The sequence below is a fragment of the Pelophylax lessonae genome (genome assembly GCF_965119305.1).
Source record: "Pelophylax lessonae genome assembly, chromosome: 3".
Lineage (NCBI taxonomy): Eukaryota > Metazoa > Chordata > Amphibia > Anura > Ranidae > Pelophylax > Pelophylax lessonae.
Genome location: NC_138770.1, coordinates 554,380,935 through 554,399,545, shown reverse-complemented (window position 1 = coordinate 554,399,545; position 18,611 = coordinate 554,380,935). Strand labels below are relative to the sequence as shown.

The following is an 18,611-nucleotide window of genomic DNA, read 5'->3' as shown; positions in this document are numbered from 1 at the left end:
ATGTTCTGACTGCAGCTTACTGAGTACTATGAAGAACAGCCTCAGAAGATTTGTGTTGCTCGATATAGGAGAGTTGCAAGAGGCAGAGACCCAAATTAGTTATTTTAAAGCCTATAATACCCTTTAAATTCACTATTCCTCAATATTTACAGTATTACTTCTAGAAAAAACACTTCAAAGTCATGTCCTTGCTTGTCACTTTCATGGAAAAGCAGAAAATATTTATTTTTTTATTTTATCTATTTTATTTTTTTGACATATTATAGCAGTATGTTTTGTCTGCAGATGTTAATGAGTGTGAGGTGTACAAGACAGAAGTAGCATCTCGCCTCTGTATCTATGCCTGCATCAACACACCAGGCTCCTACCGCTGTGCTTGTCCATCTGGTTACAAATTACTAGGTGATGGGAAAAACTGTGAAGGTAGGTGGATTTAAATGTTTTAAAGACAATACAAATTTAAAGGGAATGTATAGTGGATTTGTAGTGTGGCATTTTATGTGATATGGTATTAAAACTCTGCTCAGTTCAGGACCCATGGCCATCTTGATTAGCCAGTCTTCCGTGTAAATGTGCGCAGGAGTCTATTAATTCCAGTAGCCAGGTATACCAAGATTGTACACTGGGCCGCATATGTACAACTCAGTGTACATTCTAAATAAGATTGCTAACAGGCAGGTACGTTTTTTTTTTTTTTTGCAGAAAAGATATAAATATTTATATGTACTGCATATATACAGTACCTCACAAAAGTGAGTACACCCCTCACATTTTTGTAAATATTTTATTATATCTTTTCATGTGACAATACTAAAGAAATGACACTTTGCTACAATGTAAAGTAGTGAGTGTACAGCTTGTATAACAGTGTAAATGTGCTGTACCCTCCAAATAACTCCACACACAGCCATTAATATCTAAACCACTGGCAACAAAAGTGAGTACACCCCTAAGTGAAAATGTGCATACTAGCTCATTATGCCTTTGTCTTGCAGGGTTTGTTTTTGTTTTTTTTGTTTTTTGGCAGTATACAACCGCTTTAAATGCAGCAGCAGTTCAGAGGGAGGGGAAGTCCTCCATTGTGCTGTGCCACATGATCAGAACCAAGAGGGAGCTAAGAGGGGCCTCCTTCATTTTTAACTGTCACTGACAGGCCATTTTAGGCACCTCGCATAAGATTCAGATCATGTGCCTCAGGTACCTGGTGCTAGCGATTCCAATAAATTAAGATACCTGCCAGATTTTGTTTCTTTGCTGTGTATACCTCTTTGGGGAGATCTCCATTACTCGATAGCCCAGAAAAGAACAGGAACTAAGTGGAAATCTCTCCAAAGTGAGGGTGTTTCCCTTAGTACAAATTTCATTGTAACGGGTGTTCCCTTTGGAAGATTTTCCTTCAGTTCCCATTTCTGTGACAGCTCACAATATGGATTTTGCATCACTTGCTATACCAGAGACAAGGATCGTCAGGACAAATATTAAGGGTGAACCTTAATAGTGGACACCGAGAAAGCAATAAAAAAAACTGGGGTTTTAATACTTTGTCATTCTCTCCAAAACCAGCTAAAAAGTTGTGGATATAAATACACTTTGACACAGACTGATAGGATTATAAAAAATGAAAAGCCAATAGCTTTGAAGACTCAGTCCAAACATATAGGTCTGTTTAATAAAAAAAAGCAAAAAAAAGTTTGGCCAATTAAAATAAGCACAGGTGTATCAAGGGCTTTTTTGTAATAGGTGCAGGTACCCTCCCCCAGGTCACCCTTGCCTTCACCTGTTTTCCTTTGCGTCTTTCAAGGTTCATTGCATTAGAAGCAGGGAAGCAATAAAATCTCTGTCATGTATCAATATGCTTTTACTAAATAAAATGCTATACATAAAAACTATTTTCAATTATAGGAATACAATACAAGACTTAAAGATATACATAAAAAAAAAACATGCCCACGCTACCTAAACTGCCTAGCAAATGAGCATGAACAATATTCTGTGTACAATAGGAATCCACTAAAGTTATTTAGCTCAGGTTATAGTGGCTCTACAATCTCTGTAGACCCCAGGCTCTACTCTGCAAGCGATTGCAGGAAGTCAGGCAATGGCGTCATCTTCCGGTAAAGTTTCTTCTGGCACAGACCTTCCTTGTTGTTATGCTGTTATTGAGTCCTCCAGCACCAGTTCCTTTTGTCTTCATTGCACATGGCTGTGTTTAAGTCCCCTCCCCCTACTTCCTGTAGCATAATTCCCTGCCCTGATCTTCAGGAACCAGTCCAACTGGTTCGTTAGCATATCAATAGTGGAATCTTAGCTTCTAAACAATACATGGCCTTGAAATGTTGTTCCATATTTAGGCTAATAAAAAGGATAGAATAGCCATAGACACACATCACCCCATACCCATCTCCAAGCACTGCACCTTGTCTCTGCCCCTACCCACTTCCAGGCACCTCCTCCCTTTTTAGCGAGTAGATCCCTCAGCAACAATAATAGATCTCCACCTCAACAGCAACAATAAATACCACCAAAAGCAAAAATAGATACTACAGCATCAACAATAGATCTCCCATTTCACAGCAACAATAGATTTTCTGACCAACAGTAACAATGGGTCCACCAACGAGCAGCAACAGTAGATCCCCAGCCATAAGCAACAATAGATCCTAAGCCAGAAGCCAATTTTAGTGTCCCCAGCAGTGGGCAGTAAAGATCCTGGTGTCCCCAGAAGTATCAGGTTAAGTTCACAGTAGCCCATTCTCTGAAAAGTGATCTGTGGTGGATTGCTTTTCAGAGGGTGGCTAACTAGCTACTAACAGGAGTTCAGGAGGTAATTCTGCCACCTCCTGGATAGCTGTTTTTTGTTTTTTTCCGCCGAATGACAATATACAATGAAACTAACACGCCTCAGCCACAAGTCAAGTGTTTGGTTTGTGTTTGTGGCATGGCCCCATCAATTAATTGCACTGACCTGTACTCAGCAGCCAGAGTGGCAGTACAGACTGTTTAGTGATTGCATCAGAACTTCAAAAAAAATGTGGGCGGGCTGCTGGCTGAATAAACAGACAGACAGACACACACACACACACTGTCTACCAGTACCAGCATGGCTGTTGCTGTGCCAGCAGGTCAGTGTCCTGCTAGGCTGTTAGCACTCAGCAGCACTTAGCTCAGCTCACCTGGGCCTCAGTGCCATTCATCTCTCTGTATTGAACTTAAATCAGTCAGGCTCTCACGCTAATAAATCAGGTCCTGCTTCCAACTACTGTGTACAAAAGTGAAGCAATCAACAAATGGTGCCGCAGCTTTAAAAATAAATCATTATACAATAGTGAACAAAATATCCCACTAGCCGTGCAAAAAAAAAAAAATATATAAATATGTGTGTGCATTCAAACACTGTGAAATGAACCAAGAGTAAAATGACCAGCAAAAGTAACTTCCACTGTGAAAAATCATTAAACCATAATAAACAAGTGAAAAATAGTCAGTTTCCACTGTGTGTCACTCCAATGGGTGAAAAATTATATATAATATAAACAGTTCTCATCCACTAGTGCAGTGTTCACAGATCAATAAAGAATAGTGATAATAGGATGACCAGATGAAATCCCGTTGTGTGCTGATTAAAGAGACACCAGAGAGATCCACCACCTCCGTGCTGCACGCCCCTCCGCCCAGCAACTCATCCCAGCTATTTGCCTTCCATTCTCATGGAAAAGGCCATCTGCGCATAGATGTCCCATTGTGGCAATCAGGATAAGGTTAACACCGACACTCCTTTGATTAGGCAATCCTCTGGCTGACCATGAATAAGCTGTAATCCCTCTCCCAGGATAGTAACCACTGGGATGCGCAGATGGCCTTTTCCATGAGAATGGAAGGCAAATAGCTGGGGTGAGTTGCTGGGCTGAAGGGCGTGCAGCACGGAGGTGGTGGATCTCTCTGGTGTCTCTTTAATCAGCATACATCTCTCTGTATTACTGAAGAGGGTGGCTATGGCAGGCAGGCATATTGTGCTGCCACTACTTACATCCAATGTCGCTCTGGCTTTAAAGGGCATAATATATCACTCTGCTGATAACAGTTCTCGATTGTAGTCCTTTACTATAGGATTTTTGTCCGAAAATGCAGTTTTGGGATTACTCCATGGTCTGACTGCAGTGAAACAGTTCAAAACTCTTTTTACTGCAGTTAGATGTAGTTTAAAAAAGAAACTCTGTATAACCGTTGCTGATTGGGACCTGGAGAATTTTGGGTTGTGCTTTATGAAAATCAAGCACCCCCCTGCCAGTACATATTTATAGCCAGAACCTGTCCTGCGGGTGCCAGTGCAAAGTACTGGAATGTTCCAGCAGAAAAAAAGCCTTATTATATTTTATGTGTAATTTTGTTGCATTTATTAACAGTTCAATATTTGATACTGAGTGCCTTTTATTATGTTTGTTAGTCTTTAAAGTCAGTAATGCCAACAATTCTCAACTAATTAAAAAAAGAAAATTTATTGTATTTCATACCATTGTGTTTTAACTTGTTCATGTACTGAATAGCTATAAGCAACACAATTAAGTAACCCTCAAAGAATGTTGGATCAAAATGTAAAACTATGGATAATTGCAAAAAGCCAGGAAAAGAATACCTGCATTATCAAACTAATTATTTAAAATATGCTCCTGGCATCACTAAATATTAAAATAGGCTTGGTTTTATTTTCAGTACTAGATTTCATAGATGACAGCCATAAACAATACTGATTTGTCCTATACACCTGGCATTGTCAATTTTGTGAATTTCCTGTAAGTTAAGACTGCAGTCGGATTTACTTAAAACCATCTTTGGGCAAAATCAAAGGAAAATGGGTACAAAACGGGCAAACCCCCACTCACCTCCTGTGTAAACCCCCAATCCTGTGTTTTTTTTTTTTCCATTTTCAAATGCCTTGTAAAGCAAAGTTTTACTCACCTAAATCCACTGTCTGGGTTTCCTCCTGGTGCCAATGCCGAGAGCAGAGGACCAGCAATCTAGCGATGCAGATGTGCCCGTGCTGGCTTCTTTTGCTGTATTCACCACTAAGACTGAATTCACACTGGCGATTAGGGCCAGAGCAAATAGTGGCGGTAATCAAAGTAATCATAGTAAGTAATCAGAACTTTCTGCTGGGACTCTCAGGGGCTAAGTGCAGCTGCTGGCCCTTTTGACTATAATGACAGGTCACCGCAGCTGGCCACAGTTATTTGCGACTGTCTGCAAAGCCAGCAATAAACTGCAGTGATTGCTGCTGACTGCACTTTGTGTGCATCCAGTGGTGATCACCGCAGGTAATCAATGGTTGTGCAGATAACTGAGAAAAGCTGTGGCCACCAGCATCCTGTCATTATAGTGAACTAGGCTGCTGGCTGCAACTAGCTACTGAGACGCTGAGAGTCGCAGCAGAAACTGCCACTACAGTTTTCACCAGCCTTAATCAATGATAGCCAAAGACTCCTCTTCTAGATTCTGAGAGGATCCCACCATTGGACAGCCAATAGGACGTGTCCATGTCACACAGGCAGTGATGTAGACACCAAAAGAAGGATCCAACCTTTTGTACACGCGGAAAAGAAAAGACTGAAATGTCATGTGACTACATGTAAAACAGGGGTGGGGAACCTTTTTTCTCCCAAGGGCCATTTGGGTATTTATAAAATCATTCGGGGGCCCTACAAAATTATCAACTTAAAAATTAGCCTGTTATATTTGGTCAAACATTTAATTTACTCACCCTAATGTGATGGCTGCAACTGCTTCTCTTTGGTGAGGTGTGTGATGTTAGCTGGTATTGATGATGTTGCTACTCGCAACTGGTTTTACAGGTTTGCGTCGGTCAGTCTGGAGCGCAGTCGACTTTTTGTGGTGGTAAGTTTTGAAAAGAACTGCTGGTTGGTACTGCTGGTCAGTATAGCTGGCTGGTACTGCTGGTGGGTACAGCTGGCTGGTACTGCTGGTGTGTACAGCTGGCTGGTACTGCTGTGGCTATTGCTGGCTCAGGCTGGTACTACTGGCTTGTACTGCTGGCTGGTACTGCTGGCTCTGGCTGGTACTGCTGTGGGTACTGCTGGCTCTGGCTGGTACTGCTGTGGGTTCTGCTGTGGGTATTGCTGGCTCTGGCCGGTACTGCTGGCTCTGGCTGGTACTGCTGTGGGTACTGCTGGTTCTGCTTTGGGTATTCCGCTCTCTGGCTGGTACTGCTGGCTCTGGCTGGTACTGCTGTGGGTACTGCTGGCTCTGGCTGGTTCTGCTGTGGGTATTGCTGGCTCTGCTGTGGGTACTGCTGGCTCCGGGTGGTACTGCTGGCTCTGGCTGGTACTGCTGTGGGTAATGCTGGCTCTGGCTGGTACTGCTGTGGGTACTGCTGGCTCTGGCTGGTACTGCTGGCTCTGGCTGGTACTGCTGTGGGTACTGCTGGTTCTGCTGTGGGTACTGCTGGCTCTGGCTGGCACTGCTGTGGTTACTGCTGGCTCTGGCTGGTACTGCTGTAGGTACTTCTGGCTCTGGCTGGTATTGCTGGCTCTGGCTGGTACTGCTGTGGGTACTGCTGGCTCTGGCTGGTTCCGATGTGGGTACTGCTAGTTCTGGCTGGTACTGCTGGCTCTGGCTGGTATACTGCTTTGAGTACTGCTGGCTCTCACTGGTACTGCTGGTTCTGCTATGAGTACTGCTGGTTCTGGCTGGTACTGCTGTGAGTAATGCAGGCACTGCTGTGAGTACTGCTGGCTCTGGCTGGTACTGCTGTGAGTACTGCTGGTTCTGGCTGGTACTGCTGTAGGTACTGCTGGTTCTGCCTGGTACTACTGGTTCTGGCTGGTACTGCTGTGTGTGCTGCTGGCAGGAAATGCTGGCTAGGAGAAGTGTAGCAGCGCCACGCTGGAGGAAGAGGTGATGTTTCTTGTATTTGTCACAGGCGGAGTGCATTTGATAGCTCTCCGCCTGTGACTCACTCAGACTGTCATAACGAAGCACGAACTATACAGGAAGCATCGGCTCCATTCTGACATATCAGCTGAGAGAGACACAGACTCAGCTGCACAGGGGGCCGGACCAAATGACTTTGGGGGCCGCATGCGGCCCCCAAACCGTAGGTTCCCCACCCCTGATGTAAAAGGACATGTAGGTTGCTTTTCTAGGGTAATGATTAATTCGTTGGCAGTGTTTGTGTGTTGGGTGGGAGGGTGAGGACTTAATAGATTACCAATACTTTATAAGTGCTGGCAACTCAGTGCAAGGCAGGCTCACACACTTTATGCACCTGTTGGTGTTAGCTTGTTTCCTATAACAAGGACAAAGCATGTTAACCTTACCAATATCTAAAGTCAGATTTAAAAAATGTATTTTGTTGTACACCTCATTTCTCCTCCATTTTTCTTTGCTCTGTAGGTTTTTGTACAGAGTTTCTCCTGTGCGTTGTAGGGCACTGCATTGCCAAAAAAGTCAGGTCAGATTGTAGGTGCATTGAGGTGCGTTGGCAGTTCATACACTACCTTATAAAAACACATGTTAATGTATGGCCTAACGGACTTTAACATGTGTGCAGTAACCCACCAAAGATGTAAAGTGAGTCTTATAGTCTGCCTTTGATCTGTCAGTTAACCATGAAAATGTCTGTCTTATTCTTCTTCCAACTGTATTTTTAATTAAGGTGGGATGCCTATGACACAGACATGGGTGCCTGCACTGAATACATACTGTACATTTACTTTAATTCAGCCATCACTTTGCTTTTGAAGTTGTGTTTTTTTGCATTCCGTTTTCAAGGATGAGTGGAGTTTTACATCATGCAAATAACAGCAGCACATTCTGCTAATAACTCAGTTAAGCCCCTACCTTAGTTTAGCAGAGCCCCCCTCCCAACTCCCCTTTATGTTGCCTAGTCCATATGGGAAGAAAGTAAAGAAAGTAGCATTTATACCAGCTCTGGCCCTGGTACCTCTAGGATTGGTGGGCCACAGAACGGAAATGGAGGAACATAGAATTCTTCTGAATGCCCATTGATGACTACAAACTATTATAGTAGAGACCCTGTTTTAATGACTGGGTAGGAAACCTCCCTTGTGTGTACCAGAGCCAAAAGTAATGTAAACTCGGATCCAACTCTGTACACATGGGAATGTAAAGAGTACAACCAGATGACAAATGGCCATTTGCAGGAGGTGCTACATCTGCTGTGGTACTGTAAATGGAGGGCTGCAACAAATGTAGCACATACCACAATTACATTTTGTAGACATTCTCTTTAACTTGTGAAAAACACAGCAAGGATATATTAATCCATGCTGACACCAGCGCTTGCTTGAATGGTGAAAATAAAATAAAAAGTTAATTATATTATACCAATATTCTTAATAAACAATACCTTCTTCAAATATCACATAAATACAATTAAATCACAATAAAAGTAATTACATAACCTTCAGTAACCCCAATAAAAATTAAGTGACATGTGCCAAATAAAAATAAATACAATCCATAATAAAATGTGCATAAGTGTCCAATAAAAAAGTCCAAATAAGGGTAAGATAATATATTCCACATGTTCCAAGATAGAAAGATTCATGATCTTTTAGCAATAGGATGAAAATCTTCCGAATCTTAAGCGTTCACACCAAAAAGAAAAAACAGCACCCTTGTGAACAGAAGGCAAGTAACATTCCCACTCACCACATGCTGTAGATCCTCCTTACCATACGGCAATAGGATCAATAAGGCTTTGTGGGGTTCCTTTGCCCCAGGTGAATGCTCCACATCAATCCTGCGGTCTCCCTCACTGCCGCCTCAGATGTTCCAGATAAGGTGGATCATAGAAAGACAAAAAAGGAACAGAAGAACTGACTAAATATAGTGTAAAAACATTATGCCTTTATTTAAAAGCCCAGAACATGGGCCATGCTTAAGGCAAATACATAATTGTAAAAAACACCGGTGAAAAAATATATCTCCCGTGTGGCTTCTCGCACTTGTGTATGGGTGCTGTGCAAAGGGGCAGCGCGCCAGACTCCCGGCTTGCGTTCCACATGAAATGTATTACGTCACTGCGTGTGTTCAATCTTGACGCGTTTCGTCATTGGTTTGACATCTTCAGAAGCTGGGATGCACGCCGTATCTCCCACCATAATATACTCTCATCATCCCACCTACACTTAGCACCAAATTCAAAAACAAGCAATGTCATATCATTTCTAGGAAGGACGCCTCCCATATATCGAGGCATGTAATTGAATTAATGGGCTATCACATACATCTTAGTAAAGTTGTCCTAAAGGAATACTAAAAATAAATTTAACTAAATGTGTTTTAAACGAAAAACCGAAAAAATGTAATTGAACCAAAAAAAACAGCACTATGGCATACATCAAAATGCCATGACATTATCCCCCAAAAAAAAAAAAAAAAAATATATATATATATATATATATATATATATATATATATATATATATATTCCTATTCCTTATGTAGGTTTGAATAACCTGCTCCTCAGCACCATCTAGAGGACAAAAGGTGAATAACATTGGACAATATATATATGTTATATTTAATATAGGCCATCTAGTGGCTAAAACCAGAACTGACCCTAGTGAAGCAATTCATTCCATGGGCCAATATCCCATAAATGTCGCAACCATCAAATGGTTATTGAACTAAAATCAAAATTAAAATGTCAATCCTAGTTCAATGACCATTTGATTAAATTACAATATTTAAAAATGACCCTGAATTGAGATGAACTCTGCCCGGTACAAAATGTTATATATATATTCTACTGGTTTAATGATAAAAACCTATAATGATTCTAGACCTATAGGCTCACCAAAACTATTTAGGTGTTTGATATAAAAAAATTTATACCCATGTTTATATTCATACCCTGAGGGCACAGTGAACACAATTCGTATATCTGGCTCATTTTGTGATACTACAATACGCAAAATTACTAAGATGTATGTGATAGCCCATGAATTCAATTACATGCCTCGATATATGGGAGGCGTCCTTCCTGGAATTGATATGAAATCTGCTTGTTTTTGAATTTGGTGCTAAGTGTGAGGCCGGTGTGTTGGCGGGAATATGAGAGTATATTATGGAGGGAGATACAGTGTGCGTACCAGCTTCTAAAGACGTCAAACCAATGACGAAACGCATCAAGCTGGAGCGCACGCGGTGACTTCATACATTTCAGGTGGAACGCAAGCCGGGAGTCCGGCGCGCTGCCCCTTTGCACGGCTCCCATATACGAGTGCGAGAAGCCACACAGGAGATATATTTTTTTTCACCAGTGTTTTTTCATTTATGTATTTGCCCTAAGCATGGCCCGTGTTCTGGGCTTTTAAATAAAGACTTAACGTTTTTACACTATATGGAGTCCGTTCTCTGTTCCTTTTTTGCCTTTCTATGAACCACCTTATCTGGAACATCTGAGTCAGCAGTGAGGGAGACCGAAGGGTTGATGTGTATCATTGACCTGGGGCAAAAGTACCTCACAAAGCCTTTAGGATCTACAGCATCTGGTGAGTAGGAATTTTACTTGCCTTCTGTTCACAAGGGTGCTTTTTTTCCTTTGGCGTGGACGCTTAAGATTAGGAAGATGTTTATCCTATTGCTAAAATATCACAAATCTTTCTATCTTGGGACATATGGAATATATTATCTTACACTTATTTGGACACTTATGCACATTTTATGATGTATTCTATTTATTATTATTTGCACATGTCACTTTATTTCTTGGGGTTACTGAAGGTTATGGAATTACTTTTATTGTAATTTAATTGTATTTACGTGAAATTTTAAGAAGGTATTGTTTATTAAGAATATTAGTATAATATAATTCACTTTTTATTTTATTTTCACCATTCAAGCAAGCGCTGGTGTCAGCATGGATTAATATATCGTAGCTGTCCTTTTTACATTATTTAGCTACCTAGCTTGCTCCAGCAGCTGCTTTACAGTACGATATTTCATTATAACTTTACACTATTTTCTGTTTTGTGGTGATTCTCTGGCACAAGTGAAATTATTCCACTCATTCTCTTTAACTTCTTGTGTTGCTCAGCAAGGTTCTTTCAATGCCATTATTGTAAAGTCTATTTTTTCTGTTATCTAGATATAGATGAATGTAATTCTGGACTTCACAACTGCTCCAAACTTACCATATGCATAAACACTGCAGGAGGATTTCAGTGCGTCTTTCCTGAATGTCCAAAACCCAACGGAAACATCAGCTATGTAAAAACGTCACCTATGTAAGTATTGCTTATTCGACCCGGGGAAGAGTTTTCTTGTAGAGTCTGGCAGCTTTAGTGTAAAGTTCATTGTAAATCCAAACAGACACCAATGGGAAACATTTCTGTCATCAACTGTATCCTCTCAACGCACAGCAAGCTGAAATTCAAATTGAGTAACATAAATCATATGAATATTTTGTATGTCTCTGGATGGATTACTGTAGCAAATCTTACCCACTAGTCCACCGGCACATGGGAAAGCATGGTTGATGGAGGTAGGGTAAACCTATATGCCAGTAGTGGCTGTATTTTCCAGGAAATGGTGTTAATGTGGAAACCATTCCATTATGTAAAATGCATGAACCAATCTGTCGAGTAACCAGCCCTAAAGTGTCTTATTGTCACAAACTCAGAATAAATGTACAGATAAGAACTTCCTAATTTGGCAACTAGCATTTTTAGAGAAATTATAGCAAAAGACACATTCAAGTTTCTTTCATTCCTCACCTCATTCTCTTTTTGACATCTGTGGGGGTCAAAAAGTGTACATTATTATGAACAACTGTCATTTAAAAAAAAAACATATATATATATTTTAATTCATGTTTTTATCTCACTGCTGCTGATCTTCTTCAGCTTGCTTGCAATCACTTGTTGTCTATGCATGCATGTACTCCAGCAAACGCTAAATGGCATTTTTCAGGACTGTTTTTCTGATGGTGACAAAGTGGTAATGCCTCTGAAATGTGTGTTTTGAAACAATCGCTTGTAGTCTGTTAGAAGCCCATGTGACAGGGTGACAACCATGAGCACAACTAGGAGACAGGGACAGAGTGCTGTTACCCTATATAACCCTAATTAACAGGAAGTTTCTGAACAATGACCTTCAAGGCAAGATTGCTTGATTTTACTCTAATAAAATAAGATTTAAAAATTTTGAAGATGACTTGAAATTACATGAATATGTTAAGCATGTATAATTTAAGTGTTGGGTTGAGTGCAGTTATCAAGCTTGATAAGGTGCATGCATATACAGTATCTCAAAAAAGTGAGTACACCCCTTACAATTGTGTAAATATTTTATTATATCTTTTCATGTGACAACACTGAAGAAATGACACTTTGCTGCAATGTAAAGCACTGAGTGTACAGCTTGTATAACAGTGTAAATTTGCTGCCCCCTCAAAATAACTCAACACACAGCCATTAATGTCTAAACCACTGGCAATAAAAGTGAGTACACCCCTAAGTGAAAATGCCCTAATTGGGCCCAATTAGCCATTTTCCCTCCCCAGGGTCATGTGACTCGTTAGTGTTATAAGGTCTCAGGTGTGAACGAGAAGACTGTGTGTTAAATTTGGTGTCATCACTCTCACTCTCTCCTACTGGTCACTGGAAGTTCAACATGGCACCTCATGGCAACGAACTCTCTGAGGATCTAAAAAAAAGAATTATTGCTATACATAAAGTTGGCCTAGGCTATAAGAAGGTTGACCCTGAAACTGAGCTGCAGCTTGGTGGCCAAGACCATATAGCAGTTTAACAGGACAGATTCCACTCAGAACAGGCCTTGTCATGGTCGGCCAAAGGGGTTGAGTGCACGTGCTCAGAATCATATCCAGAGGTTGTCTTTGGGAAATAGACATATGAGTGCTGCCAGCAATGCTGCAGAGGTTGAGGGGGTGGGGAGTCAGCAGTCAGTGCTCAGACTATATGCCACATACTGCATCAAAGTGGTCTGCATGGCTGTTGTCCCAGAAGGAAGCCTCTTCCAAAGATGATGCATAAGAAAGCCCGGCAACAGTTTGCTGAAGACAAGCAAACTAAGGACATGGATTACTGGAACCATGTCCTGAGGTCTGATGAAACCAAGATAAACTTATTTGGTTCAGACGGTGTCAAACGTGTGTGGCGGCAACCAGGTGAGGAGTACAAAGACAAGTGTGTCTTGCCTACAGTCAAGCATGGTAGTGGGAGTGTCATGGTCTGGGGCTGCATGAGTGCTGCCGGCACTGTGGAGCTACAGTTCATTGAGGGAACCATGAATGCCAACATGTACTGTGACATACTAAAGCAGAGCATGATCCCCTCCCTTCACCACTGCCTTGCTAAAGAAGCTGATAGTAAAGGTGATTGACTGGCCAAGCATTTCTCCAGACCTAAACCCTATTGAGCATCTGGGGGCATCCTCAAATGGAAGGAGGAGCGCAAGGTCTCTAACATCCACCAGCTCCATGTCATCATAGAGAAGTGGGAGAGGACTCCAGTGGCAACCTTTGAAGCTCTGGTGAACTCCATGCCCAAGAGAGTTAAGTCAGTGCTGGAAAACAATGGTGGCCATACAAAATATTGACAATTTGGGCCCAATTTGGACGTTTTCACATAGGAGCGTACTCACTTTTATTGCTAGCGGTTTAGAAATCAATGGATGTGTGTTAAGTTATTTTGAGGAGACCTGCAAATTTACACTTTTATACAGCCTGTACACTTACTACGTTACAGTGTAGCAAAGTGTTTTTTCTTCAGTGTTGTCACTTGAAAAGATATAATAAAATATTTACAAACAAAAATGTGAGGGGTGTGGACTCATTTTTGTGAGATACTGTATAATGGATCTGTATCTTCACTAATGCAGGTATCTAGATCTCCAAACATTACTGGTACTAAAAAGCAGTGCTCCATTTACTGTAATTGCTGCTATCCATAGGGTTGTGGTGTGCGGTTTGTGTTATGTGCAATCAGTACAGATGGTTAAAATTTTATTTTACCTCCTAGACAATGCGAGCGGAACCCCTGCCCTATGGACAATCGAGCATGCCATCATGCAGCAAAGACTATCTCCTTCCACTACCTTTCTTTACCTTCAAATCTTCCCACACCTGTTACACTTTTCCGTATGGCAACAGCATCAGCACCTGGACGACCAGGCCCAGACAGCCTGAGATTTGGAATAGTCGGAGGGAACAGCAGAGGAAACTTTGTGATGCAAAGATCAGATCGACAGACAGGAGAGCTTATACTCGTTCAAAGCTTGCAAGGACCTCAAACCATAGAGGTGGATGTGGATATGTCAGAGTACCTAGACCGAATGTTCCAAGCCAAGCACGTTTCAAGGATCACCATGTTTGTTTCCCCTTTCAACTTCTAAATTATACAATGACTGGGACCTAAAAAGGATACTGTGAACATTGAAATGAAGCGCAGTTTGAGATGGATAGCGACTGAACAGAAAACAAGTTTGCAGAATGTTAATTGAAAAAAAAATGGATTGCAAACTTTCACTGAGTAACACAAAAAACTATTTTATATACCATGCCATCTTTGAAACCATAGGATTGCTCTTTTATAATTATGCGGCACAGCACATAATGTATGCCACAGCATTGTACAATATGTTCTTGTTGACAGCTAAACTAACAACGCAATTAGATTTAGTGCCTCAGTGACGTCACTTGTCCACAATGATTAGACAGGCTGCATTGTCATAATATGATGTAGCATACATTACTGCAGCCTATGCTCTAAGCAGGTGACAGGTGTAGTGGTATTTCAAAACCAAGACATACAAAGGACTCTATATTCAGGGGGATAACCTTGTTGTGTAATTTTTTTAAATAAATACATATCCCTCCTTTCCTGTTTTGCATCCACCTTTTCTTTGATTCCCTCTCTGGTCAGAAGGATGTAAAAGGTTTTAAATCTGGCAGTTCAGGTATGTGATTGACCGGATAAATATTCAGTACTGTATATTATTATTATATTAATATACAGGATTTATATTTTTTACAGTTACAATACACTTGGTACAAAAGTAATCAGAGGGCCCAGCTCGTTAGAGCTTAAAATATTAGGAATATTGAAAGAAGTTTCAAACTTTGTTATGATTTTCATAATGGTAAAGCAAAAATTTGCAGCGCTGTTAGATTGTGTTATAAAGTGCATATAAATATATGCTAACCAAAAAATAAAGTGCATAAACTATGTGCAAAATCACGTAATTACAGTGCTAAAATGTGGAACTTATAAAGTATCTAAATACTTCAGTACATAAAGTGCAAAATTGTATAAGAACCACAGAATTACTGCAGTACTAGGCAATAAAGTGCAAATTAGATATGGACCACAAAATCATAAAAACGTATATATATAAAAAATATATAAAAGTGCATAAGTGATAAAGTGGCTGATGCTGTTAATGTGAAATGCTCATCATAGCATAAAGTCCACATATTCTACCATAGATGTGCAAAGGTGCTGATAAGTCTTCTATTGTGAATTCATGTGCTAGACCACCACCAACAGGACAACTGTAATGAAGGCTTATCAGATGTAGTGGACCCAATAAAGTATACACCTTTTGGGTCATTCAGGCTTCTAAGAAATAGATGAGCCTTATACCAGTAATATATCCAAAGATCAATGGCTCAATCCTTCAATGTCATCCACTAATATGGAATATTATAGCCACTAGCAGTAAGAGCAGCAAGAAATCCTCTTCCGGACGCTCAAAAAATAAAAAGCTCACATAGTGTGTATCTTTTAAAAACTTTTAATAGTTAAAACGAAGAAACACACTTACACAGACTTGATGGTATAGCGCTTATACAAGTAGGTAAAAGACGGCATTAGTAGTAGGACTGACGCGTTTTGTCTAAGTAGACATCATTTGGGGTCCCCCAGACTGTTTCCTTAACCACTTGCCGACTATGCACTGTACATTTACGTCGGCAAAGTGGCAGTCCCAGGCAGAATCACATGAATAAACATCATCTGCCTGGGAGGAGCTAGGGGGCGCTCCCACCCCCGATTGTCAGTGGGGAAGCTGACGCGAGTGTCAGGTGGCTCCGATTGCCGCCTGACACCGGCGATCTCCCCCCGCTGTCAGAAGGACGGACAGCTGATGTAAACACGTCCTTCTCCCTCGAATGATCACAGAGCCCATGTGATCCTGCTATATAGGATCACATGTCTCTGTGTTCATCTCACAAGCCCAACCCCCCACCCCCCACAGTTAGAATCACTCCCCTAGGCTTACATTTAACCCCTTGATCACCTATACTGTTAACCCCTTCCCTGCCAGTGTCATTGTTACAGTAACAGTGCATATTTTTAGCGCTGATTACTGTAGTAATGTCACTGGTACCCCCAAAAGTGTAAAGATGTCAGTTAGGGGTCCGATCTGTCCGCCACAATGTCGCAGTCCCGCTAAAAATCGCAGATCGCCACCATTACTAGTAAAAAAAAAAACGAAATAAAAATGACATAAATCTTTCCCGTAGTTAGTAAATGCAATAACTTTTGAGCAAATCAATCAAAATACGCTTATTGAAGGTTTTTTACCAAAAATATGCAGCAAAAAACAAATTGGCCTAAAATGTTAAAAAAAAAATTGATTTTAAATTTTTTTTGGGAATGTTATAGTAGAATGTGAAAAATATATATATATATTTTTTGCAAAATTGTCGCTCTTTTTTTGTTTATAGCGCAACAAATAAAAACCGCACAGGTGATCAAATACCACCAAAAGAAAGCTCTATTTGTGGGAAAAAATTTTTATTTAGGTACAGCATTTCACGACCGCGCAATTGTCCGTTAAAGTAATGCAGTGCCGAATCGCAAAATAGGGCCTGGTCATTAACGGGGAAAATCCTCCGGTCTGAAAGTGGTTAAGAACTTGGTCTCCCATTAGGAAATGTATCTCTCTAAATAAACTTAAAATAGATTCTACCATGAGTGGAGCGGTGCAGAGTTCAATAAGGAGATGTTTTCACCCTCAGGCCTTGGGGTCCTATAACATTGCTCTTCCACTGGAGGATGGTTAGGGAGTAGATTTATTTGGCCAGATAACCAGGCAGACAGATTTTATTTTTAATTACTTTTGTTTTTCTAGTAACTCAATATCCTAAATGACTTTAATAGCAACCAGATGGGTGTATTACTTTGCAACCACAACCAATCCCAATATTTAATTTTAGGTAAATTAGATTAAGCTTTTATTAGCAACTCAACCTGATAACAGAGCTGACACATATGTTAAAAAAATAGCTATGCATTCTTGCATACTCTACATAGCGTCTCCCTGTAAGAATAGTTTTTGTGCCTCATTGGTTTTTTTGTTATACAACTACCCTCACCCATTTTTATCAAAATGCCCCCATACAAATAGCTGGAAAAAAAATCTGGCTCGTGAATACAAAGAAGAATCCCATGAAAATAGTTGAATGCAATATTGCTTAACATGTCAAGGTAGTTTTGTTTTGCCATAGTGCATATCCAAAAAAGTTACTGCTTCCTAATTCAGCTTTACAGGTCCTGGTATCACCTGCATACTCATTGAATAAAGAGTCAGTCATATGATAATGCTGAACTGCGGTCCACCAAGCAGGTTGGAGAGAAGTATCACAAATTCTTGTGCCTGGTTTGAAAGGAATGGCAGTGCATCAAGCAAACAAAAGGTTACTGCTGATTCTGTTCTGGATTAATGCATGTTGCCTTCTTAAAAAAATGGAATCCCTTAAATACTAACAACTTCAGCATATTAGGATAATTATTTGACAGAGTGTATGGTACAATGATTATAAGAGACAACCTCTCTACAGTAAACATTTAGCCTTCTGGATTGCACCTTTTATTGTTTACTCCAGCAGGTATCACTAAAAAGTTAATTACAAAAGTTCCATAAAAGTTTCCAGAAGTTAACTAGGTGCAGCCTTTAGTAGACATAATGAGAAGACTAGCCAAAGAGTTGTGCAAGCAGACTCTAAACATAAAACAAATGGAGCAGATGGACCACAGGTTGAACCAGTATCTTTATTCAACCTTACCAACTGTGTAACTATGCTGTTTTAATTAACAAAAGGGACTTAAGATCCTTTGTTAATTAGGAGTGATCAGTTCCGTGATAGTCATTACAGAAACATGAGAGCTGAGGCTGCATGCTTCAGTCTGTGTGCCATCTGCCCTTCCCTCCCTCTGCTTAGCTTAGAACGAGAGGAGGAAGGTTGTTACCCTGCAGGTTCTGCTCGTGTAGTGTGATCACTGCACAGGCAGAGAGAGTGATGTGAGCTGCCTACTCATACCTCACATTCACTACAACAAATCACAGCTGGTGGGACTCTTTTCTACAAACCCGATTACAAAAAAGTTGGGACACTGTACAAATTGTGAATAAAAACAGAATGCAATGATGTGGAAGTTTCACATTTCAATATTTTATTCAGAATACAACATAGATGACATATCAAATGTTTAAACTGAGAAAATGTATAATTTTAAGGGAAAAATAAGTTTATTGTAAATTTCATGGCATCAACACATCTCAAAAAAGTTGGGACAAGGCCATGTTTACCACTGTGGGGC

The 18,611-nt window shown here is 40.5% G+C and overlaps 1 protein-coding gene across 1 annotated transcript in view; it reads left to right on the top strand.

Annotated features, from left to right (window-relative positions):
- Positions 1–14,885, top strand: part of FBLN7 (fibulin 7) — a 156,546-nt gene extending 141,661 nt beyond the window's left edge. Inside the window, exons 6-8 of the mRNA XM_082250018.1 lie at positions 286–423; positions 11,132–11,270; positions 14,028–14,885. Coding sequence (XP_082106144.1) covers positions 286–423; positions 11,132–11,270; positions 14,028–14,400 — 650 coding nt within the window. The 3' untranslated portion in view covers positions 14,401–14,885. The remainder of the gene's footprint in view (positions 1–285; positions 424–11,131; positions 11,271–14,027) is intronic.
- Positions 14,886–18,611: the final 3,726 nt, after the last annotated feature.